The sequence below is a fragment of the Helianthus annuus genome, chromosome 14, assembly GCF_002127325.2.
Source record: "Helianthus annuus cultivar XRQ/B chromosome 14, HanXRQr2.0-SUNRISE, whole genome shotgun sequence".
NCBI lineage: Eukaryota > Viridiplantae > Streptophyta > Magnoliopsida > Asterales > Asteraceae > Helianthus > Helianthus annuus.
Window position 1 is genome coordinate 170908987 of NC_035446.2, and position 27424 is coordinate 170936410.

General features: G+C 37.6%; 1 protein-coding gene and 1 pseudogene across 1 annotated transcript in view; both read right to left on the bottom strand.

Annotated features, from left to right (window-relative positions):
• LOC110907882 overlaps positions 1-22084 on the bottom strand; it is a 28337-nt gene extending 6253 nt beyond the window's left edge. The window contains exons 1-2 of the mRNA XM_035983176.1: positions 21172-22084; positions 20727-21073 (exon numbers count right to left, since the gene is read on the bottom strand). Coding sequence (XP_035839069.1) covers positions 20727-21073; positions 21172-21673 — 849 coding nt within the window. The 5' untranslated portion in view covers positions 21674-22084. The remainder of the gene's footprint in view (positions 1-20726; positions 21074-21171) is intronic.
• Positions 22085-23221: 1137 nt separating this feature from the next.
• Positions 23222-27119, bottom strand: LOC110905084 (annotated as a pseudogene).
• Between the last annotated feature and the right edge of the window lie 305 nt (positions 27120-27424).

The window sequence follows — 27424 nt, forward strand, 5'->3', positions numbered from 1 at the left end:
GGCGCTAGGCGGTCACTTACTGCCTAATTTTGAGCTAGGCGGTCAATTAATCGGTCATGGTCAAAAATCGGTCAAAATCGGTCCTAGGCGGTCAAAAATCGGATTAATCGGACAATATTAGTCGGTCAAAATCGGTCAAAATCGGTCCTAGGCGGTCCTAGGCGGTCAAAATTGGTCAAAATCGGTCAAAATCGAACCATACTATCTGAAACTTGAAGTATTTATGTGAATTTTGAAGTATTATTTTTATATTATTGGGTATATATATATAATTTTGAAAAAATACATACAAAAATCCCATTCCGATTAATCCTGATTAATCCCGATTAATCCCTAGGCTGTACCTCACCGCCCGACTAGCGCCTAGCGCCTTCTACAACATTGCATACAGGTTGTATGATATCATCTAATCTCTCTTTCAGAATTATATTAACTCGTTTCTGGTAGTGATCCAGACTTACTTAGAAAAGGTAAAAAACCAAAACCATAAGGGGGGGGGGGGTAGGGGCGTCCATCACTTATCACTCATCAGTCACTCACAACTTCCAATCAAGTTCCGCCATGTCATCAAGCATTATTCAATCATTAGTGATGGATTTTAGTGGAAATGCTCATCACTCACCATACACCCATCTCCATTTAAAAATAACTCACCACTCAAACATGTTAAACACGTGATAAATTCAATGCGTTAAATCCACGTGTTGTGGAAACCACCGGAGGTGGTGTATCACGCGGTCAAACGTGTTGTTCCCCCTCCATAACGGACCGCCCCGGGTCCCCTAACAATGATGGTGCATGAGGTAAATAAGCGTGGACACTTTTATCATGTAATTTTTTTCACAACAATTTCTATTCCTAGATTTTTCAGATAAATACTCTAATACCCATATAGTACATGATTTAAACTCTTAAATTTTAAAAAATGGAGCACACCACTTAATCATTAGATTATCAGAATGTCCCCTTAGGGCAAGCAGAGTGGAAGCCAAGGAGGGGATGGGGAAACTCGGCCTCGTCCGGGAACAGCACCCCCGGATCCGGGGAGCTTTTTTCTCACCGGCTCAAGGGGAAGATTCACTGATGACCAGGGAGATGATTGTGTGTGTGTGTGAATTGTGTGTATCTTAGAACTTCCTCTATTTATTTTTTTTCCTAGTTAATGGAAGAAGAAGAAGGGGCTTAATCGTTTATATTTGAACTTGCAAACCCCTCAAGTTTGTTTTAGTTTTAAATAATACACCTTAGAATTAGTTTTAATTTTAAAATGACTCCTTAAGTTTGTTTAATTTTAAATAATGCACTTTAGAATTTGGTTTTAATTTTAAAAAGACCCCTCAAGTTTGTTGTAGTTTTAAATAATACACCTTAAAATTTGGTTTTAAATATAACAAGGAACCTTAAACTATAAAATATATTAAAATTTGGTTTATTTTTAGTTATATATTAATGTTGTATCGTTTAATTTAAATTTAAATTAAAATTTGTTTAGTTTTGGAGAAAATTCGGATGACATCTCGTAATCTGGGGAAATGAGACGAAAACCAAGAAAAGTGGGTCGTGTCACACGGGGAAAGAGCACCGGTGAGCATGAGGGCTACTATTGTCGTTGCACAACACAAGGAAAGAGCATCTGCTATGGCTATTGTTGTGCGTAATGTTTTAGATTTTAGAAATTCGTCCATCTTTGATCTTCATGTACACACAGTTTTTTAAGACCACACGGTGTGGAGGGCTTGAAGATGGGGCATTATGCGACACATGGGTCACGCGTCAGAACGTGGCGTAGAGCTAAAACGAGCGGTGTGGGAGTGGCGAGGTTAGTGGCGTTTTTATAAAAGAAAAATATATAGACATCAACCAATTAAAACACACCAAAAATCCACCCACCAATCAAGAGTCTTCACTTCACAACCCAAATACCCCAACGCCAGTGGAAAACACCAAACCCGAACATAAATGCCAAGGACAATGCCGTAAATAACTAAAAGTTGATTAATTTATTGCTTCTTTCTATTTATTTATATATAGAGGGGTAGGGGTGTGGCAGCGGGTTTGTGGGGAGACTTTGTAGCGTGATGGTTATGGGGTGTGTGTGAGAGTGAACTTACTAAATAGTTAAAAGTAGTATTATTTTGTTATGTCTCGACTTGAACCCGTTCTCATGAAAGTTAATTATAAATCAATTTTAGAAGATAAAGATAAAGATAATAAGATAAATTAGTTTTTTTTTTTTTGAAAATTATAAGATAAATTAGTTAGTAGTTAAGATCCCTTTTTATAAAAAAAGAAAAAAAGAATATAAAGATAGAGATAAGGAATGAGGTGTTTGGTCGTTTCATCCAAAATTGACTGTTTCACTCCTTTTATCCCTAAAACCCTGCGCACTTCAAGAAAACCTCTGGTCATCCCACTGCTCTAACCATCGCACCTGCAACAACTTCGATCATCCTAAGCATGAGGCCATACGTGATAATTTTGATGACTTTCCCCGATATTGGTACGACATTGTATTAATTTTACTTAAAATTGTTGATTTCGTGATGCGTGCCATATATATAATCTGAAATGTGGTTTGTTTTTCATGGAATTCTAGTTGAAATTAGGGTGCATGTGACCTGACGCCTTTATCCGGATCCAATACCGGGTCATGTTGAGGACGAGAAGGGGGGTCGGGCTCGAGCTCTGTTTTAGCTGACGAGCATGAAGATGTGGGGGGGGGGAGGAGTTGCTTGGTTGGTTTTACATACGATGCCTAACTATTAGCTTATGTATAACAGTGTAAAAAAGTTATTTCGGCCACTAATCATTTTTTGAGTTTTTGAAGTTAATGATCAGAATTACCCTTGTATTGTTATCTAACTGTTATGTACGTATGGTTATCAGGATGATATTAAACTATTGTTGGATCTGAGTTTCCTTTTGATTGTATTTTTGTTTGTAAAATAAGATGGAGATGAACGAGTGTGCAGCGGAAATTAAGATGAACACAAACTTTGTATACAATCAAATGAGAGTAATACTTTTAATCAAACATCTTTACACAAAGAACCGAATGATTGAATTTATTTCAATTACGATTACAATGATGATGAATGAATGCAAACTCCCCCTCAGCCAGAGCTCAGCAGTTTGTTCGTGCAAAGAAGACGAATGATGTGAAGAGCTAATAGAACAGTACAAAGTACTGTACTATTTATAAGCACTTGCAAACTACTGAGCATCTTTAGCTGACATCACCATGAAAGTGACATCTAACCTCCTAACAAACTCTAACCTCTGATCTATACAGACACTGCTTCTATTGAACTACTGCTAATACATTCTATTACAAACAGACTTTAGAACTACTGCTGCAACCTTCTACTGCTGTGAACCCGGCAGCACTTATCCGGATCAGCAGTGCTTGACTCAAGGCAGTAGATTGAATCAGCAGGACTTGAGTCTTCATCAGATCTTTAATTGAGCAGCAGTTATTGGTCAGCAGTTAGTAAGATCAGCAGATAGGAGGTCATTAGTTGTTGTAATCACTTTCAAGGGGAGAGATATGTATATCAGCATCTGCTTATTCTGAATCCACTGAGCTGATCCAGTTTTGGCTTTATATTATAGTTCCTCTGATAGGGTTCAATTCCAACAATCTCCCCCTGGAAAAGATAATGCCAAAACTCTTCATTATTGTGGATATTTTATTGCCTCATCAACAGCTCCCTTATCTGGCCTTTAAATTGCAATTCAAAGTTAAGGGCATCTGTATCTTCATCATCCCTGCTAAGTGGAAGGTCAAGGAGATCCTGCAAATCTTCAAAACTCAGGCCAAGAGCTTGTTCCCTTGATATTATCTTCACTTCTCCACCAGACCTGAGCAAAGTCAATACGCGGGTCTGTTTGTCAGTTGCCCACTTTTGTATTTTTGAGCCTGGTGGGTTTCTTGGGAGATGCTTATTTGCAGAAGTATTTGGAGAGGCTGGCCGATTCATCACTGGCTGAGCAGTGGTAGCAGAGTTTTCTTGTTCAAGTTCTTCTTTTAACGTTCTTAACACGCCTTCTTTTAAAACTATATTGCACGAAAGAATATCTTGAACTGTCTCAACTCCTAACTGGCTTTGTCTCCTCCTTTTGTAAGAGGAAGTACCAGCTGGAGCAGTGGATCTCCTGATTTGCAGCTTTGATGGTCCTTTTGAAACCGCTGCTTCAGGGTAGTCAGGTTTTTGAGGGATTTTAGGATCTTTCTTCCTTAATTTCTCCAACCTTTTGTAGGTTGACCTGACCAAATCTTCCTTCCATCTAGCTACTTGTCTTTTGGTGCCAAAATCAGCAACAACCAATTCTTCTTTCATTCTTTTTAGTTCCAACTGCTTGTCAGGAATATTTCTTTTGAATTTTGCCCAATCAGGAGGAGTGTGAGTGACTTTCCTTTTTATCATATCTTGTATTCTTTCTGCTTCAGCTTCAAGCTCAGGAACAGTCCACTCTTTATACATGTGTCTCTCTCCTTTGTATTTCTTGTAAAACATGATGCTTTCAATGTAGTCTTTCTTCAGAGTTTCAGCAGCTCTTTCAGAAATTTGTTGACTAACATTCTTTGCAAAACGTTCTAGGGAAATGACTTGTGTAAGCAGATATTGGTAGTATCTTGAAACTTCTTTGTCAGATTTCCCTTGTGAGTTTCTTTGTGAGATATCCTCTGCTTGTTTGGCCTTTATCTTCAAATATTCATCAATGTTTTTGGGCCATGGATATCCTTTGATTGAGGGCAAACTCCTTTTGGCAGGGTCATCCTCAGTATAGAAATGTCACACCCCAACCGATGGCGGAAACATCGGGATGAGACGAACAAATTGCTCAAAACAACATAACATTAAATGTGACAATAATTTATTTAATTCATTTCATAAACTTTAAAGTGAAATACATAGTTCCAAACAACACAACATATTGTTCAACAATAATTCAAATGTTATGTGGGTTTCTAGAGTTCATCCTAGCTTGATTCTTGAATCTTGTACTTTCAACCTGCAATATGTATTAAAATAATGTCAACAAAAACATGTTGGCGAGTATACAAGTTTTCATACATAGTATATACATGTTTAAAATGTTTACTCAATTCCAAATGTGAAATACCATACCATATTGACAGTATATACTCGAAACGATGTTACTCTATGTTCCCAAACCAAAGTTTAACGCAATTAAAGTGTACCCAAACGAGTTTGAGTAGGTTGACATAGTTTAACCTAACAATACCTGCTCGTAGAACAGGAGGGGCGTTTCTCAACCTATAGCGCTACCATTGTTAGGGGAGGCTTGTACGAAGTTAATGAACACATAGTCATTAGGTGTTTACAGTAGCATAACATGTCTAACATGAATAGAGTGTGTCACATAGAATATGGAATGAGTGTGCATAAAATGTTTAATGTGTTGTGATGTTTGATATGTAATACATATTGCACCCAAAAGTGTAAAACGAAAATGGGTCATGTATACTCACCTTAGTTTGCATTGCGTTTTCTTGGAAAGTAAGAGAGTTAGATCCAAAAGAGTTGCAACAAGCACGAGAGATTTGTGACGAGCGCAAGAAAATTACCCTATTGTGTTTGGGAATTCATTAATTATTGTTGGTGAACATGATAAAAATTAATGGGGAATTAATAATAATGTTTTGAGACTAATTTTAGTATTCTAAGATTTCTAATAACGATGTTAATATTGATGTCAATTTTAATAATTATAACAACAAAAATAGACTAGTAATAATAACAATAACAATATTAAAATTTCTGATTATAAATCTAGGTTTAATAATAATAGTGATAATAATGATAATTCAATACAATCTTGATATATAAAATTTCTGATTAATATGCATATTATTAATACTAACAAAATTCTGATTAAGGTATATATATTAATAATAATAAAATTTCTGATTATTAATAATAACATTCTGATTAATTAATATATTCTAATAATTTTGGTATAAAATAGAAATTACAATTAAGGATTTTGATTAATATATAATACTATTATTAATAATAATAATAATAATAATAATAATAATAATAATAATATTAAAAATGTTTCATAGTAATATTAATAGTAATAATATTAGTAGTAAACTTACTAATAATAATTATGATAATAATGATTCTGAATAAAAAAAATTAGTATTAAAATTTCTGATTTTTATGTATATTAATATTACCGTTTAATTACTAATAAAAATATTAAAATTCTGATTTATAATCTGGTAATATTAATAATATTAATAATAATGACTGAGTTTTTATTAATAATAATAATAATATTAATGGCAGAATAACTGAATTTTTCTGGATTTTATAAGAAATAATATTAAGTGTTCATTTACTTAATAAATAAACTAAATATTAATAATAAATATGTTAACAATAACAATAAATAATTTCGTTTAATATATATAAAATAGTAATCATGATATATATACATATATACGTACGTAACCGGACTAATTAAAAGAAACAGGAAGGTCGAGAGAAAGGAGGTTATACCGATCCAGAGAAAGGAACTGTGGTTTCCGTCGAGTTCTCCGGTCGTCTTCTTCAGCGGGTCACGGTGGTTCCGGCGAGTTCCAACAAGACAGCCTTCGAACCGCTGGATTGCAGGTCTCCGGTGAATGCCGCGAGGGAGAGAGAGGTTGCAGGTGAGGGATGGAGGTGTGTGCGGTTTCAATGGAAAGGCTTCGTTTATATAGGGGGAATCGATGTCGGTTTAAAATGGAAACGGTTCCGAAATACGGAAACCGAATCAATTCGGTTAATGGCAATCAAGGATGATAATAAGGAAAAGAAATCGGAAATAAATCACGAAGTGGAAAGGAAAGTTGACTGAGAGAAGAAAGGAAAAAAAGACGTGTTGCTGTTTGTTCGTTTGGGCGGTTAATTTGTATTCATATTCGAACCTAGTTTGTGTTTAAGTATATTATGTTTCCTAATATAAACGGATGTGGCATGCCCAGCCGAGTGGTTAAGTCGTGTGTGTTTGGTGATAAAGGCGCAGGTTCGATCCTCAAAGGGGCCGGTTCTCACCCAGGAGAACCCCCCTTTTTACTCTTTTTGATTCTAACTGAACTAACTGGGTTTCTTAACTCAGTTAGTGGTTCCTATGATAAAAACTAACGATGTTAGACTTAACTTGGTTAACCTCAAGGTTATAAAGGTTTAACTAACTTAGTTAGTTTAAATTAACTTAAATCTAATAAAATTTATTTATTTCATATAATTTTTGAAAAAAAAGGATAATTTATTTATTTAATTATTAGATTATTTAATATCGATAATTATTATAATTATTTGATATAAATTCCCGATTTTTATCCGATTTAGGGTAATCTCTTGGCAACGCTCGATTCAAGAACTGAGATTAGGATGTCTTTCCACTGTTTTTATGTGTTTGACATAGTTTAACGTGTTTCCAAGTGTAAAATCATAACATCGTATTAAGACAAGCATGTGATCAAAACAATGCATTTTTCATTATGATTCAAGTCTCGAAATACAAGATGAGAGTACAACTGACTGAAATTAGAAAGTATAACTGATAAAGCTATAAATAGAAATTTCAAAAATACGAAACGTTACAAGAAAGATTTTATCTCTTCTCTGACAGCTTCTAGTTCAAGAGGAAATTGAACACCTGCAGGAGGTAAAGGTTTGTGCATAGGAACAGAAGAAAGTGGAACTGGTTTTGGTATATTGACAAGAGCTAAAGGTTTTGAAGATGTTTGGGGTGGAAAGGTGGTTGTAGTGGCAGTGGATTGTGATAGACTAACAGTTTTTGAAACAACTAGTGTTCCAACCACTGTTGTCTTTATAGCAGATGTTTTAACATCTACTGTCTTCTGCCTTTTGACAGGAGGTGATTGTGATTTAGGTGGTGATGGTAGTAAAGCAGTGGATGTTGTATGTGTTGAGGTGGTGTGTGTTGAAGTGGGAGCAGATGTTGAAACTACTGAGGTACCAACAGTAGTGGATACAACAGAAGTTACAACAGCTGTTTTGGTTGGTGGTTTTTTAGCAGACTTTGAACGTCTGACCGGAATGGATTTGGGTAGCCTTACTTTTCTAGTAGGCTTCTTCTTTTCATCAAAGAGATTTTCATCATCTCTTGACCCTAAAGTACCCTGATCCGGATAATCCACCTTGGCTTTCTTTTTGGCCTCTCTATCCCTTTTTACACATGCAAGTGCTTCTGCAAGTGCATTTGTAGTCACATCAATTTTCTTACTCCCATCTGGCAAAGGGATTTGCTTGGTCATATTTGAATTTTCTGGTGCAAGGTAAAGACCATCAGTTATTCCATTTCTCTCCATTCTTGAATTTTCTCCCCCTTTTTGGCATTATCTTCAGGGAGGTGATCAATGAAAAATACTGGTGGAGGAGCAGTGCCAGTGGAGTGCAGGATCTGAGTTTTGAGAGCCTTTAGATCAGCCTGAGTGTCTTTGAACCTAGACTCCATAGCATTTCTCAGCTGTTGAACATGTTTTTCATGTTGCTGATCTGCTAATTGTGCCTGATGATGGAGATAAGGCTGAAAGAGATTCCAGAGCTCATTTGTAGCAGGTGCTTGTTGTAGAGCAGGTGCTTGAGGTGGAACAGCAGTTGATTGTACCTTTTGTACTTGTAGCAACTGTTGGAGCATATCTTTCAGCTCTGCAACAGAGTTATCAAGTTTTTCAACACGATCCGTCAATTTCTGGTACTTTAAATCATCACCCAATTTAATGGGATCATCTGATTTCCCACTAACAGTGGTTTTATCAGTGGCAGATGTAGGGAATTTATTCCAAACACTAACCACTGATGCCCCTTTTTCTTGGTACTGGGGTCTTCTTCCTTCAACACTTGACAACCTTTTGATGATGCCAGTTGGATATATAAATCCACTGGTGGTTGGCAGAGGTGCTATGTAAGAAATTGCCTCCAAGGAAGTCTTATTAATGAAACCACTGCCCAACTGTAAACCTGTAGGTTCAACAGTTGTAGTGGCTGCTTCACTTGGATTACCACAAAGAGTTACTTGTAACTCAATGGGTGTAACCTCCTCAGGCGTTGTTGGTGGGTTAGCAATGGATGATACAGCAGGCTCAGTCATTTGTTGAGGTATATTCTCATTGACAGGTGATTGAGAAGGACTGGATAGTGCCTGGTTCAAGTCAATTGCATCCAACAGTAGTTGTGTTTTTGGTGGAATTGAGGATGTGATGGTGGGTTTAGAAGGCAGGGTTGCTCCGGGCATTGAGCTGTGGATGAGGGAGACAAGTGTATCCAGAGCATCATGATGTGGTGGCCCTTTGTGTACAACCTGTCCTTTTTGTGAAGAAGCAGGAGGAGTTATGGTTATGGGTTGAGATATTTGTGCCAACTGCTGTGAGGAAGAAGCAGCAGTGGTTTCTAGTGACATTTGTGTTGTCACAGGCATTAACTCTGGTATCTCATCTGCCAGAGTTGCCTTTTTGATTGGTTTGGAGGGTTTTTGATTTTTCTTTTTGGATGGCCTTTTTGGTTTGGTAGGTGTGGGTTTCAAAACAGTTGTTCTGCTGCTTTGATCACCTAGAGCAGTAGGCTCAGCAGCAGATACCTGAGAAGCAGTGGTAGCTGCTAAAGTCTGCTCAGGTACCCCTGCTTGTGTTTTGCAAGGTGCTAACATTCGTGAAAATGTTTCAAATGTTAGACAGTTTATTGCAGTTATTTCACCTTGGTTTATTAGAGGCAAATCATCCTTACTGAATTTCTTTTGAAAATAATAGCTTAAAAACCTTGGAAACAGTAAAAATGATTTGCTTTCAACATTATTAACCAAATCTTTAAAGATTTCTCGAGAATAGTTATAATTTTCTTCTTGAAGAATCGCATATCCCAGATTTTGAATCTTTATAGGGATCTCATTGAAAGAAGTGGTTTTGTTTGAAACACATACTAGGAGGGTATGAAATAAAAATCTTGGTGCAGGAGGAAAATAACCTTTTTCTAAAGTTAATTTCGTCATCATTGTGGCTTCATACCCTCTTTCAATGAAGTCAATGTGCAACTCGTTTTTGGTGAAGGAAGTTTTACCTGCCTGGTCATCGAGTTGAAAGACTTCGGAGATGGATTGTGGTGTAATGTGGACAGCTTTACCCTTTATGGAAGATTTGATTGCAGCGACAATGTCTCCTTGTTTTTCAAGGGTTGCATTCTTCCAAAACTCCCTTTGGGTTGCCAAGTAGATGGGTGCGTCGGCGGTGAGCAAAGTTTTGTACTTTGATTTTGCCATGACGGTGATAATGGAATCGAAAACATCTGTGGTTCCTGGTTTTGTGAGAAGACCCAGAAGATTGTGAGATTTTTTGAATGGAAGTTCAGTGGTAGTTGCCTTTTGAGAGGCTGTTTTCGATGATTTTGATGAGGGTTTTGCAGATGACTTCGATTTTGTCATTTTTGAAACGATTGATCGAAGAAATTTTGTGAGAGATGGAAAGAAAAACTGCTTTGAGAAGAGAATTTTTATGAATTCAATTCGACAGTAAAACCCTGTTTGGATGGTGAGTGGGGAGTTTTATAGGAGAGATAGTGAATGCTGACGTGGCAGCCGTTACAAAAAGTCTGACACTATGTACTGCCCACGTGACAACCACTGGTGAAGATGGAGGACAGTACTTTGGATGAAAGCAACTGATGAAAGCAGTGGAAAGGGGGCAGTGGATGATTTTTACTATCAGTGGATAGCATATTAGTGGATAAGACACTGCTTTTGAACAACGGTGGTTATCAAGGAATGAGAGAACAGAGGTTGCCTTTCAGCAATGGGCAGACTTTTTGAAGTAGAGCAGACTTTTGAACAATCAGTGGTTATGGCAGACTTTTAAGGATTTTAATGAAATTTTCATTTTTAAGCTATTTTTAAGGATGGATTTTTGATTTTCTTAAAACATTTTGTTGCTTTCATTCATAGAAAAACAAGATGTTGCTTGTTATTCCATGTTCAGCATCCCAATCCTAGAGACCAGACTTTCAAAAGTGGCTGTATCAAGTGCTTTTGTGAGCACATCTGCCAGCTGGTCTTTAGTTGGGACATGATGCAGAGAAATCAAACCTTTTTTCATAGCAATCCCTCACAAAGTGATGTCTGATGTCGATGTGTTTGGTGGTAGAATGGGAAACTGGATTTTTGATGATATTTTCTGCTGCCTGGCTATCCAGCATAAGTGGTGTCTTTAAGGCAGTGATACCAAAATCCAGTAACTGATTTTGAAGCCACAGGAGTTGGGCTGTACAGCTTGCAGCAGCAATGTATTCAGCCTCAGCAGTGGATGTTGAAACTGCTGCTTGCTTTTTGCTTTGCCAAGAAACTAAGCAATCACCTAGAAACTGGCACCCTCCTGAAGTGGACTTCCTTGTTGTGTGACAACCAGCAAAGTCACTGTCTGAAAAACCTGAAAGCTTGATATTCCCATTAGCTGGATACCAGATACCAAGTGTGGGAGCACCTTTTATGTATCTGAGAATCCTTTTTACAGCAATGTGATTAGATTTTATGGGAGCTGATTGACTTCTTGCACAGGCACATGTTACAAACATGATGTCTGGTCTGGATGCAGTTAGGTACAATAAAGACCCAATCATGCTCCTATAAAGTGTTTGGTCAATCAGCTCATCCTTTTCATCAGACATGACCAGCTTATTTGTGGCCATGGGTGTGCTGCATGGTTTACAATCATTCATATCAAATTTGGTTAAAAGTTCTTTAGCATATTTGCTTTGATGAATGAAAGTTCCATTTTGCATTTGCTGTACTTGGAGACCAAGAAAGCATTGCAGCTCACCCATTGCACTCATTTCAAACTCAGCTGTCATGAGTTCTCTAAACTCTTCACACATTTTGGTACATGTGCTTCCAAAAATAATGTCATCCACATAAATTTGGACGATCATTAAATCTTTCCCTCTCCATTTAAGAAACAGTGTTTTATCAATGGTACCTCTTTTGAAACCATTTGAGAGAAGAAAGTTGGAAAGAGTTTCATAACAGGCTCTAGGTGCTTGTTTCAGGCCATACAAGGCTTTGTTTAGCCTGTAGACATGATCAGGATAAAATGGATCCTCAAAGCCAGGAGGTTGAGATACATATACCTCTTCTTGCAATGTACCATAGAGGAAAGCACTTTTAATATCCATCTGAAACACCTTCATGTTGTGGTTGACAGCAAAGGCCAGAAACAGTCTGATAGCTTCCAATCTTGCAACAGGGGCGAATGTTTCATCATAATCAATCCCCTCTTCCTGTCTGTAACCTTGAACCACAAGCCTGGCTTTGTTCTTGACAACAATGCCCCTTTCATCTGTTTTGTTCTTGAAGACCCACTTTGTGCTAATGGGACTGACCTCTTTTGGCAATGGTACAAGCTCCCATACTTGTTGTCTCTTAAACTGTTGGAGCTCCTCTTGCATGGCTTCTACCCAGCTGTTGTCTTTTAGTGCCTCTTGGTACTTGACTGGCTGATGGAGTGATAGAAAACCAGCAAAAAGACAAATGTTTTGGGTTTGGCTTCTTGTGAGCACCCCTTCATTGATGTTGCCAATGATTTGATCAGGTGGATGAGATCTCAAGAAGATTAAATCTCCTTGGTATGGTATGATGGCATTTGTTGGTAAAGGCTGCAAATGTGTATCATCTGAGCTAACCACTGCTGGTGACTTTGATGACCCAGCAGTGGCTTCAAAAGGTGGTGGAATGGGTGGTAATGGAGTGGACCACTGCTGACTTTTATCCACTGTTTGAGGACTTTTGTCAGCAGTAGTTGAGGATGTGGAAGCAGTGGTAGATGGGCTACTTTGATCAACAACTGTTGAGGTAGCAGTGGTTGAGCTTTAACAGTTGTTTTGAACAACTGATGCTTTCCCTTTTGTGGCAGACCTTTGAGGGATGATGACTTCATACCCATAGTCTGGTGTTGTATCCTCTGATGGACCTGCACTGTTAGTCTTGACAGCAGTATTTTCAAAAGTGAATTTTCAAGATCAAACAGTTCAGCAGGATTTGCTGGGATTTTCAATGATGAAAGTTCATTGAACTTTACATCCAAAGTCTCCTCCACTACCTTGGTCCGTGCATTGAACACTTTGTAGGCCTTGGCAGTGGTTGAGTATCCCAGAAAATAACCACAATCAATTTTGGCTGCAAATTTTGAAATGGAATCTTTTAAGTTCAAAATAAAGCATGGGCAGCCAAATACCTTGAAGTATGAGATCAGTGGTTTGATTTTGTACAGAATTTCATAGGCAGTCTTTTTGTGCCTGGGGTTTATTAAAACTCTGTTCTGAACATAGCAAGCAGTGTTTACTGCCTCTGCCCAGAAAGTTAATGGCAAACCTGAATCTGCAAGCATGGTTCTGGCAGCCTCAATCAAAGTTCTTTTCTTTCTTTCAACAACCCCATTTTGCTCTGGTGTTCTAGGGATGCTGTACTGCCTTACAATCCCTTTCTTCACACAGAAGGCATCCAACTCCCTATTTTTAAATTCTGTGCCATTGTCACTCCTAAAGCTTTTCACTGGAAGATCAAATTGCTTTTCAACCTGTGTCACAAAGTCTTGCAAAATGCCTGCAGTTTCATCTTTAGAGTGCAAAAAGAAAGTCCATGTAAACCTAGAAAAGTCATCAACTATAACTAAACAATATCTTTTCTTTTTGAGGCTCATGACTTGAACTGGGCCAAACAAATCCATGTGCAGCATTTGCAAGCACTGGGTTGTTTTGGACTCCTCAATGGACTTGTAGGAACTTTTATGTTGTTTTCCTTTTAAACAGGAAATGCAATGTTCAGGACATGAAAACAATTTTTGTGGAAGGCCTCTCACCAAACCATTTTTTGAAATTTCTGTTATTGTCTTAAGATTTGTGTGTCCCAGTCTTTTGTGCCAAAGTTCTGTCTCTTTGTTAGAGGCAGCTGAGAACAGACAGGCATCAGCTCTGGGACACTCTTTAGACATGTCAACAACATAAACATTGCCACTTCTTTGAGCAACAAGTTTTGTTTGACCATTTTTAATTATTGCTTCAATCTTTTTGACCATTTCTGGTCCAACAATCCTACAACAATCTTTTGTGAAGAATGACCCAAACCCTTTGTCACTCATTTGAGACACACTCAGAAGGTTGAATTTTAGATTGTCTATTATATTGACATTTTCAAATTTTACATTGCCAGATTGCACTGTGCCAGACCCCAGAACTTTCCCTTTACTATTATTTCCAAAGGATATATCACCCCCACCATGGATTTTAAAGTCTTTGAGGAGGGCTTTACATCCTGTCATGTGCCTGGAGCCTCCACTATCTACATACCATAGACTATCAAAGCATGCAGAAGCTCCCTGCACATGAAGTAAAAGGATTAGTTCATTAAGGACTCCAAAGCCAACAGGGCTTTGGATGGGGTCTCAACAGTGTCTGGTATGGATGCAGTGTGATGGGCAGTGGTTAAGTCAGGGGTTTGGACAGTTTTAGTACTGTTTCTTGCTAACCACTGTTGGGGGTCTTGCCCAATCAACTGCTGGTAACCGAAAGGATGCCTATTCACTCTGGGTTTAGAGGGCTTTTTGTAGACCTCATAAACGTGTGGAATCCTTTGGTAAGACTGTTTTTCCTTGCCCTTTCTGAATTGATTGGCAGGAGGTGCATCAGTAACCTGAACATCTCTTTTGACAGATGTTTGGTTCAGCTGTTTTGTGACAACTGTTTGAACTGGCACAAACAGTGGTTGTTTCTTTGTGAACTTGACAGATGGTGAAGGTGCTGATGAACTCAAGGATGTTTTAGCCATGTACTCATTCTTCTTTTCATTGAAGTTTTTGAGGTACACACATGCCTGAGTTTTATGGTTTGTTTTACCACAAACACTGCAACTTTCAGCTGAAGTAGTGACACTTGTTTTGGTTAAGTCATAAGCTTTTAGATGGAAACAATCTTTTGTTAGATGGTTCCTCTTCTCACAAAATTCACAAAACAAGTTATCAAGTTTCTCTTTCTTCTTCCTCTTTTCAGACTCCTTTGTAGCAGAGGTTTTGACCACTGCTGGAATATCCTTAAGATGAATTACTTTAGCTTTTGGAGCCTTAACACCATCAGTTGATGTAAAGTCCATTGGCTTGAAATTTTCAAGGATATCACACTCGTCAGACCATCTTGGTTTAAATTGATGATTTTCAATCTCCTCAAATGCAGAGGGACCCATTGGTCTATCAAGTGTGATTTTGTTACCAAGTTTGTCAGTGATTTTCACTTCTTGGCCATCCTTGTTTGTTGGGATGAACTCAGTAGTTACATCAGTGGTTGAAACAGATTTTTCAAAAGCAGTGTTTTCATCATCATGTTTTCTATAACCAACCCCAAATTTTACATTGCTTTTTATCTGTTTCTCAAGCATAACTTCATACCCTTTTCATGATTCCACCCATCTTTTACAAGTGATCTGGGTGGATTCTAACTCCTTTTTGCAAACTTGGTATTTTTCTACCATAGTTTGGAGTTGGGTTTTGGTTATGCTTTGCTCTTCTTTCAAACTGCTAATCTCTTTTTCCTTTTCAGTCAACTTGTTTTTAAGTTCTTTTAAAGATCTTTCAAATTTGACTTCATCAGTTAAGATTTTGTTCCTAAGGTTTTCATTCACCTCTTTGATGTTAGCAAAAGCAATAATGCAATTGTCAGAACACAGTTTTTCTAGAACTTGAGGTGATACCTTGGCAGCAGCCATCATTGCACAATCACATTTAGGATTTTCTTCCTCATCAGCTCTCTCTTCTTCCTCACCAGCCTTTTCATCTTTCTTGTCTTCTTCAGACCATAGATCTGTCATTGGTTCAATCAGGGTACCTGAACTTTCTCCCAGCAGTACTTCATCAGTCACAGCAGTAACCACTGCTTCAGTCACCTCTTCCACTGTTTCAACCTTCAGCTGTTCCTCCTCAGATTCAACCCCCTCCTGTATTGACTCTAATGCCATCAAACAAAATTCATTGTGAGAAGAATCATTTGAAGCATATAGTGCAAAATTTCCATCATTAAGATTTTCAGGCATACTGCCCCAGTCAACAAACTCTTGACTAAAGAAACTTTGTTGTTCAGGTTGTGTAACTACTGGAGCAGTAGTTTGAGGTGCAGATTGCACTTGTGCCTGGGGAGCAGGGGTTTGAACATATTGGATCTGTGGAGCAGCTGTTTGGACATAATGCACTGGCATAGGGGCAACAGCATAATGAGCAGTGTTCACATGTGCTGCTGGGGCATATTGGGCATAGTGCACAGTGTTTTGATTTTGAGGTCTAGGATTTGAACTAGGGTGAGTGACTACGGGACCAGTTGTTTGACTCCTACATTCCCTAGCAAAGTGTCCCAACCTGTTACACTTGTAACACTTGATTTTCGATTTATCCAACCCAACCCTTAGGTTCCCATGTAGACCTGGAAATTTTCTCCCAGTTCTCTTATAAAACTTGCTAGTTCTAACACTTAGCAAGGCCAGTTGGTGCAGGATGTCCATTTCCTCTAGGTCAGTGGGGTCGAAATGCTGTAAATCATTGAGTTCAAAGCTTAAATTGTCTGACATCTGGTTTTCATTTGCAGTGAATGCATAACCTGTAGAGTGAGGAACAGGGTTGTTAAAGTTTGCACCAGCAGTTATGTCAATGAAGTGATCATAACCCTGATCCTTACCACTACCACCAGATTCTTCTTGACCCAGAAGAGCAGTGTTACCGAATGAATAATCATCAACGGTTTTCCCTGACTCTTGTAACTTCCTTTTCTGGTTCAACTCCCTCTCAAAGGTCAGGAGTCGACCATGGAGTTGGGTCAAGGTCAGATCCTTGAACTCAGGTGCAGTTCTGGTGACAATAGCTATTGTGTCCCATTTTTCTGGCAGTGATCTGAGGAACCTGCTATTTTGAGTCGAGTTTGTAAACGTGACATTAACAAGCCTCAGTTCGCTGATGAGACAACTGAAACGCTCAAATTGTTGAGTCAGTGATTCACCTTTAACATGACAAAATGTTTCATACTGTTGGTTCAGGATTTCCCTATTGTTTTCTATGACCTCTTCGGTACCTCCAAACTGTTCCTTAAGTCCGTCCCACAACTCTTTGGCACTGTTACAATGTAACAGTCCAGCATATATTTCGTTGGGGAGCGCTGATGCAACAATACTAAATGCTTTAGCATCCAGTTCAAATTTTTGATAATCCGTTTCAGTATAATTTTCAACAGGTTTAGGAACTTGTTTTTTAGCATCTTCAGCGCTTGGCACTGTAGGAACATGAGGACCAAAGATAACAGACTTCCAACAACCTATGCTTTGTTGAGCGAGGATGTGACCCATCCTCCTCTGCCAGATGTTGTACTCATTTCTTTTTAGCATAGGTGGTTTAAAGAGCGAGCCAATGTTGTTTTTATCATCCTGAGATTGTGACGTCATTCTTGTTGTTTTACAGGTACTGAGAAATCAACAATAATGGTGATTAATCCTTACTCTGTTTTTCAACGACGAACAAACGATCAGTATCAACTGTTTTGAGCTGAACTATTTACGTCAAAATGATTGTTAAATCAAATTTGACTGTTCTAGCTCTGATACCAATTGTTGGATCTGAGTTTCCTTTTGATTATATTTTTGTTTGTAAAATAAGATGGAGATGAACGAGTGTGCAGCGGAAATTAAGATGAACACAAACTTTGTATACAATCAAATGAGAGTAATACTTTTAATCAAACATCATTACACAAAGAACCGAATGATTGAATTTATTTCAATTACGATTACAATGATGATGAATGAATGCAAACTCCCCCTCAGCCAGAGCTCAGCAGTTTGTTCGTGCAAAGAAGACGAATGATGTGAAGAGCTAATAGAACAGTACAAAGTACTGTACTATTTATAAGCACTTGCAAACTACTGAGCATCTTTAGCTGACATCACCATGAAAGTGACATCTAACCTCCTAACAAACTCTAACCTCTGATTTATACAGACACTGCTTCTATTGAACTACTGCTAATACATTCTATTACAAACAGACTTTAGAACTACTGCTGCAACCTTCTACTGCTGTGAACCCAGCAGCACTTATCCGGATCAGCAGTGCTTGACTCAAGGCAGTAGATTGAATCAGCAGGACTTGAGTCTTCATCAGATCTTTAATTGAGCAGCAGTTATTGGTCAGCAGTTAGTAAGATCAGCAGATAGGAGGTCATCAGTTGTTGTAATCACTTTCAAGGGGAGAGATATGTATATCAGCATCTGCTTATTCTGAATCCACTGAGCTGATCCAGTTTTGGCTTTATATTATATGTTCCTCTGATAGGGTTCAATTCCAACAACTATTGTGTATGAATGGTGGTCTTTAATGGTGATATTTAAATGTTAATTAGACGTAATAAATTGTGTTTGATTTGAAGTTATTAAACTGTGTTTAGGATCAAATGACTTTGACTGCTACTTGGCTGTGTTTAGGATCAATATGACTTTGATTTGTTTAGGATCAATTGTAGCATTTTATTAACTGTGTTTATGATCAAGGGTGTACCTATTGGCACACCCAAATTCCTATATGCACACTAAAAAGGGCTTTTTGTCCTATATGCACACCCTGCAGTGTCGCGCTGTGGCCAAAGCGCGGGGTTTTGGTCCGGTCAACCAGACAAAAGCTTGACGGCTGTCTGACGGTCTGTTGATTGGATCAAAACGCCGAGTTTTGGCCGCATTTTGATCCTGTCTACCAGACAAAAGACTGACCGGATGTCTGGTTGACAGGACCAAAACGCGGCCAAAATTCGGCGTTTTGGTCATGTCAACAGACCCGTCAGTCTTTGTCTGGTTGACCGGACCAAAATGCCATGCTTTGGCCACAGCTCAACATTGCAGGGTGTGCATATAGGACAAAAAAGACATTTTTGGGTTGACTATCTACACACCAAGTGTGCAAATAGTCTCCTCCATGATCAATTGTAGCATTTGATGGGTTAGACCACCCGTAGTGGGGCGTTTTTTTTTTTAAATTGAAAAACAACGCCCGGAAACGCCCATATACCCATTACACCCGGCGTTATTTAAAAAAAAAATTGAAAAGTTTGATTCCGGCGTTTTAATAACAACGCCTAAAAAAAGTCAAAAGTTTGCATGTGGCCAATCAATGGTCTGACAACCCACTTTTGCATGTGACAAGTGTTTGACCAGCCAATCAACATTAGTTTCTTTTTTTTTAATAATTGGAAGGGGCATTATTCCCACTACATCACTTTTGTAATAATGCCCCATGCTAACTGGGATGTCACGTGTCAGATAATGCCCCATGGTAGGGGCATTATTTTTGTTCACCACTACACATGGTCTTAGGATCAAATGACTTTGATAACGATGTGCTTAGGATAAAGTGACTTTGATGTGCATTGTAGCATTTGACTTTGACTTTAATGTACGTAGGATTAAATGACTTTGACTGCTACACCAAGCCGAATAAAAGTAACAAGATCCATAAAATATTGGATGACATTACATGATATGATATCACATTACTAATTATATGATGATGTATCATTCAAATATATAACCAACTTTTTCTCATATAGAAGTGTATTTTTTTAAATGTTAGGTAAAATTCATAATGAGTGACCGAATGGACATGGTGGGATATGAAATGAATATGCCACTCAGATTTGTTGTGCATCAATTGGAACATTTCCAAAGATACTATGATGGGGTTTGCCTCTTTTTTAAACAAATAAGGCTTTTTTAAGATGCAAAGAAAAAATGCTTATTATTATGACATTAAATACCTAGTCACCAGACGGATATAAACCTAATTTAGGGTTGTGCCCGGTGTTAAACGAACGAAGAACGAAAAAGAAGTTAAGAGAAAAAAAAAAAAAACATTTGTGCTCATAACATGTAAAAAAACTAGAGAGAAATTTAGGAGACAAGCTAATTTATTCATTCATGTAACATATACATCATATATATAGACCAATACAATAAGAGGGTGGAGATACAATAGGAAGTTTATTTGGCTAGGAAGTCTAAGAAGTGATCTTGACCATCCATTTAGTTAATAAATGGCTAAGATTAAATGAATGAAATTGAAGCAAAAAAAAAGAGGCGCGTGGGTTTGTTAGACCATGTGTAGTGGTAGAACCTTATAATGCCCCCACCATGAGGCATTATACGACACGTGACGTCCTAGTCAGCAAGGGGGCATTATAGCAAAAGTGGTGTAGTGGGTATAATGCCCCATTCAATCATTTTACAATCATTTCCCAATCATTTTTTTTTTAATTTAAAACATAAAAAAAACTTCATTAATTTAAAAATAAAATTACATTACATGAAAAAAAATAAAAAAAAAACTGAAAACTCTTGAACCATATCGCCTTTCCTTCGTCTTCCAAAATCATGTTGTGCATGATTATACAAGCGTACATAGCATCTCTCATTTTTTGCTTGCTCCATGCACGACAAGGATTTCTCAAGTATTGCCAGCGTTGTTTAAGAACCCCAAAGCATCTCTCAATGTCTTTTCGTGAAGACTCTTGAACCTTTTTAAAGTATGCTCTTTTGTCATCAATAGGATCACTAAACGTCTTCACAAAAATCGAATACCTAGGATAAATTCCGTCGCTCAAATAATATCCATGGGGGTAGTAGTTTCCATTTGCGTAAAACGACGCTTTTGGAGCTTTGCCAGAAATCCACTCCTCTAACAACGGCGATTGTTCAAAAACATTGATATCATTGCATGACCCGACCACGCCAAAGTAAGCCGACCAAACCCAAAGGTCCTGTGAAGCAACCGCCTGAAGAATAATAGTGGGTCCTTTTTGGTCACCACGTGTGTGTTGGCCTCGCCATGCAGTCGGGCAGTTATCCCAACGCCAATGCATGCAATCTATGCTCCCGATCATACCAGGCAAACCATGCTCGGTGTTATGTACCTCGTAGATCTTTTGAAGGTCCTCCCATGTAGGCGTTCTAAGATAACGCGCACCGTACACATCAATTATACCTTTATAAAAAAAATATAGACAAACATAAGATTCAAAAAAAAATTCTAAGCATAAGCGTCGTTTAAAAAAAAATAAAAGTAAAGTATAAGAATTGTACCGCGACAAAAATGTTCCAAGCTATCTCGTGTAGTTTTCTCCGCCATTTTTAGATACTCGTCGTTGATGTCGGTAGTGTTACCATAAGCAATGATTCGTAATGCCGACGTACACTTTTGGATACCGGTAAATCCAAGTGCCCCTCTCGCATCCGGTTTTTGTTTAAAATAATCGTAGTTGGCTTCCAAGTCGTTGACTATGCGTAGAAACAACCGCTTACTCATCCAGAAACGACGCCTAAAAACTTCGTTTGAAAATGTCGGTGCCTCGTCAAAATAGTCTTTCATCAAACGCTCGTGTGTCGCGCGTCGGTCTCGTTCAACATAGCCTCTTTTATTTTTTGGTGCTTCGGGCCGACGAGAATGGTTGACATATCGCACCGCTAGTTGACATGCACTCGTAACCGCCTCTTGCTCAAGCTCCTCATCAGTCGAACCATCGCCATCCGCAAAATACTCGTTGTAGTAAAAATTTATCATGGATGAAGAACTAGGAGAATCCATCAAGTTTTTTTATAAATTGTGGGATTTTTTAGAGAGGTTTTGAGATTGTTTTTGTTGAAAATGAATGAGTTTTGGTTGTTTATATATATATATATATATATATATATATATATATATAATAGGTTTAAAAAAAAATAGTCAAACTAGCCGTTGGAATATAGCCGTTTGATTGGTGGTTGAATTGTGCATTAGGCGTTTTAATTTAAACGCCGGATTCATTTTTTTTTTATTTAAAACGCCCCAAAACGCCCCCCGTAATGGGGATGTGGGCGTTATAGAGCGTTTTGGGGCAAAAAATTTAAAAAAAAAACGCCCCATTACGCTTGGTCTTAGGGGGCATTCTAGTCAATCCAACACAATAGTTTCTCTCTCCTCCAATTCCCTCCCATTTTTTAAACGTTAATAACTTTTTCATACGACATTATTTTTTTATAAAAATTGCACCAAAAAAACGAGCGTTTTTTTATCTTTAAAACGAGTATACTATTGCTATATTTTTGAAAATTTTTTTTTGAAAACCCAGATGCTTAAAACGCAATGAAAAAAAACGTAAAAAATGACTTTTTCTAAAACGCAACGCACCAAAACACAAAGTAATGTCTTATTTCTAAAACGCAATGACCAGAAAACACAAATAAATGCCTTATTTCTAAAACGCAATAGCCTAAAAACACAAAAGAAAGTATACTTTCTAAAACGCAATGGACTGAATGTGTTTTACCTAAAACGCAATGCACCCAAAACACTTAAAAATGTCTTATTTCTAAAACGCAATGGCCAGAAAACACTTAAAAATGTTTTATTTCTAAAACGCAATGGCCAGAAAACACAAAAGAAACCGTTCTCTCTAAAACGCAATAAACTGAATACACATAAAAATGTGTTTACCTAAAACGCAACGAGTAAAAACACTTCAAAAATGTTTTATTTCTAAAACGCAATGACCAGAAACTGTTGTTCACAGAACCAGAAACTGTCTAAAGCGCAATGACCAGAAACTTTTGTTCACAGAACCAGAATCTAACTAAAAGCAGTGACCAGAACCTGTTGTTTACAGAACCAGAAACATTGTCTACGAATGCAGTTTTCCAGAGGCAATTTACAGAAAATTAATTTTTCTGATGCATTTTTATTACAGCAATTTAATCGGAAAACACTGTCTACGAACCTGTTGTTTACAGAACCAGCTCAATCCCAGCCAGGGGCTCTGCCCCTTGGACCCCGCCAAGATTGTAAAACGCAATGACTAAATCAAAAACCTAGATCGTAAAAATGAAATTAAAGAATTTCTTACATGGATCAAAGTGATTTCTTCAATAATTGACAAAGTTTGAATGATAGAAACACTTATCAGCGCTCGAATCGAACGAATCGAGTGATTATCTTCAAAATCACCGGAAAAAACGAGATTTTTTATGAAATTAAACTGAGTTTTCTTCAAAAAAGCTGAAGAACACGTTGATCGGGTGTTTGAATCATTAATTTGTGATGAAAATCGCACTATAATGTTGTGATTATTGAGATTTAAAGTGAAGAAATGGTTGAAGATGGTGGGTTTTAAAAATGGTGGGTTTTGAAAATGGTGGGTTTTGAAGTTACTGAGTTTTGAAAAGGAAGAAGAAAGGGTTGGATTGACTAAAATACTCTTTTTCTTTATTTTAAATGTTGGCACATATCCTAATCCTATTCCTATTGCTTCCTACACTTCCTAGCCAAAATAAACTTCCTATTTGATCTTTTCCCTACAATAAGAACCCTAAAACCCATAAACATTAAGTTGGGCTATAAAATATGTTTATTATTATACCCAAATTTATGCATTAATTTATATAAATTATTTATATGAAACACAAACTTCTGTGTTTTCCCAAGCAAGTATCCTACTTCTTTTGAATTGACGATCTTTCTCGTAGCATTTTTATCCCCATATACCTGAAATGGCGCATATAATAAAAAATCATTCTTAGTTGATATTACTGATAATATGATGATATATCATTCAAGATTGAGGTTTGGCTACAAAGTCTAAATTTTTTAAAAAGTGTAAAAAAATCATAAAACATTATAATTTCAGTCATAAAACACATCTAAAATCCACAAATAACAGAGTGAAGGTTACTAGAACAACCATATTCAAACCCTAATAGTGTATAAAACTTCTAAGACTAGAAGGTATGGGGGCCGGCTGAGGCCAGGCTAGGACCGGCGCCGGTCCCCCACACCGCCCCCCTGGGGCTCGGCTCGGCACAACCGGCCACCCACAGCCGGGGTAGCCGGACCTCTTTCTCCTCTTGCCTCTCACATATACCTATACATACATACATATATATACATAAAGGGGTTCATCCCCCACCCCCCCTAGGTCCATCCCCTCCAAACCACTCCTACGTGGCACCTACGTGGCGGCTCATCCCCTCCAAGCCCATCCTCTCCATACCCTTTAGTCTAACATACCATCGTAAAACGATAAAAATAAAACACAACATGCTAATCAACGTAAAAAAAAAGTTTGTCATTTAATAATCAGAGTCTTATCATCCAAAACACAACACAAAACCCACATATATGATGTTTTAGTAATCTTCATTATGTTATTTGTGGGTTTTTGATGTGCTTTATTGTTAACATTATGGTGTTTTATGACATTTTACACTTTTTAGAAAATTTGGACTTTCTAGCTAACTCCAGACCTACCATTCAAATATATAACTAACTTATTCTCATTGATTGATAAATGTATTCATCGATAAATATACCGTGTTAAATCATTGATAGTAGTGTATTTACCTGTAGACATATTTACTATTGAATATGCTACATAACTATAAAAATATTATAGCATATTCACAAGTGAATACAAATGGTTCGTATACATTTAGTGGTCTTCATTTGTATTCAAAAGTATAACTATACACACATTTAGTTAGGTGTGGATCTAGGCCACTTTTGTGGATTCCCAGGAACCCATTCGGTTTAGGAAAAATGGAAAAAATTAGTGAGAACCACTTATGATTTGGAAAAAAAAATAGTGATAATCTACCAAAAGGAACACAATGAAAAAATTTCTTAGATCCGCCACTGCATTTAGTGGTTTTCATTTGTATTCTAAATTATAACTATATATACCTTCCGAGCATCATCATAGTAGCTTGAGGATTTGTTCCAGGGGAATTTAGAAAGGTTGAACTATCAATGACACGTAGTGAAGAAATACCAATAACTTTGTAGTTGTGATCAATAACTCTATCAACCTGACACCCTCCATGGTAATGCCATATGGTCATCACCGTGTCTTTGCAATATTGCTCTAAGTCAAACGGGGCATTCAAATGTCTAGGTCTTAAATTTAAAGGCAAAGCGACCACCAAAGCAAACAAATCTTGAACCGATAACAAAGGATCACGAAATTTTGACAGTGGTTCCGATTCCAACACCTTTACAATGGTTTCCAAGCCCGCAACACACGTTTGAAGGTCTCCAGGCTCTTTGAAGTAGTTAAACGTGACTTTAGGATTTTCATCTGGATTTGTTGTCACGAGCGCGAGATTGCCAGAAGAGAGTGGGCCCGTTACCTTTTCAAGGATCAATCCGCCATTAAGTCCCGATAGATCCAAGTCAAAGCGTTGCCCGATGATGGATTTGATCTTGTCAAGAATTGTGGTCTATATATTGTAACAAAATAAAAAAGATTACTTGCACCCAAACTAACATTAAAAATATATATGTACATATAAAGTTAATTTTGGATGTTTTATACATACTTGGTTAGAAAGAAGTCCAATATTTTGGAGCAATGGCAAGCTAATATGGGTACTAGCGGCTTCAATGAAGCTCCCGAATCGGGTAATACCCACAACCTCAATCAATGAAATCTCTACGTTCTCAAGTGAAGGGACGAATACTAGATTCATTGGGTTATCAGATAAGCCCTGTCCAACCATGGGCTGGTCCAATAACACCTTAATTCCATGGCCCATTAGATGTTCAGCAGGCCCAATACCACTCAACATTAGCAATTGTGGGCTCCCAAGCGTACCGGCTGATAATATAACTTCATTCATCAATGACCCTTGGTTTAAAATTGCCATATGCTTGTCCCCTTTCATATCTACGTACAATACTCCTCGGGCCCTTAGCTCTACACCATACAAAAAAAAAAAAAATAAAAAAAAATAAAATAAAATAAAAAAACAACAACAACAAGGTTTAAAATTATTATTAAAAAAGAATTATCTTTTAAAAAAATATTATTAAAAAGGAATTTTTCTTTTAATCGCAACGAACATTTTAGTTTATGTTAACATGACTCAAACATGTTTTGACCCGAACCAAAAATGATTAATGTGGTTACCATTGGGTTCGAATAATATTTGGTGCACGGTTGCATTCAAGTATACGGTAATGTTGCTTGGCTCGGCATACTCTAACGGCAGCCGTGTGTCTCTTCCCGTTTTGGTCGAAAATGCTACCGCCAACTTTAGTTCCGTAAATATGTTCATAAGTAAACCCATTATCCGGCAACACTCCGGCCTCCAACAACCCGTCTTTGACTGCGGCTTGCCACGCCAACACCTTGGGCTCAAACGCCACTTTCTTTCCGACCCACTCGTAGGATTCTTTCACTAGCTGAGGGTCCCACCCGGCTTTGTTGATAAAGTCAGCACTCGCCCAAGTAAAAAAGCCCGCGTTCAGGGCGGACCCACCGCCCAGAACGCGAGCCCTGTGGTTTATCACCCCGTCTGTGGACACAAACGTTTGAGAGGCCGACGTGGAACTAAGGTCGGCTAGTGTTTCCAAAAAGCCATTAATGGTGTTGACGGAGGGAATGCCGTAAGGTAAATCGCCCCTTTCGAGTACTAGAACTTTTGAGGCTTGTGAAAGTGTGGCGGCCAATGCACAACCGGATGTTCCACCGCCGATTATGATGTAGTCGTAGGATGTCTCCGCCGGAGCTTGGGTGGCATCTCTAGCAAATGTGGAATATGGAGCTACAAAGAATAAAATGTAGTTAATAATATATGAACATGTTGTACGTTACGTGTAGACACAAGAATAAGTTTTTTTTTTTTTTTTTGAACAGCAAACGATTATATGATTATAGAGCAGGGCCAGCAAGAGACACAAGAATAAGTACGTACGTTTTTCGGAAGTTGAAGAAGAAGCAAAAAAGACCATGATAGCAAGCATAAACGGGGAAATGAAGGTGTTGTAATCCATGATTGAAACAAGAATGCAATGAAGTAGATAACAAGAAAAATAATATTAGTTTAATTCTAGTGACGACACGACCTTCCCCTTATCGCATGCAACTTTTCCCATCCATTTATCATAATAAAATTAAAAACAAAGTTATGTTTGATATAATTATCCATAACATATTCAAAGACTAGGCTTTATATAAAGACCAATCACGCATTATCCGTAAGAAATCAAAGACTAGGCTTATATAAAGACCAATCACGCGTTCGTGTTATTTTTTATAATAAAAAGTGGTCACACTTGAAAATATCTATGGATATAAATTATTTTTTAATTGAACTTTAATAATATGGATGTAACGGAAAAGATATGGAAGAAGGTGGAGGTTATATTGAGAATGCTAAATATTGCGAAAATCGTGAGAACAAAGGAGAAAACCAATAAAAAAAAGAATTAATAGATACCTCATTGTAATTAAAATACTAACATTTAAAAAGAATTTTCTCTTTAACTTAATTCATCTCTCCTTTCAAAATCATTGTTAATAAGTTT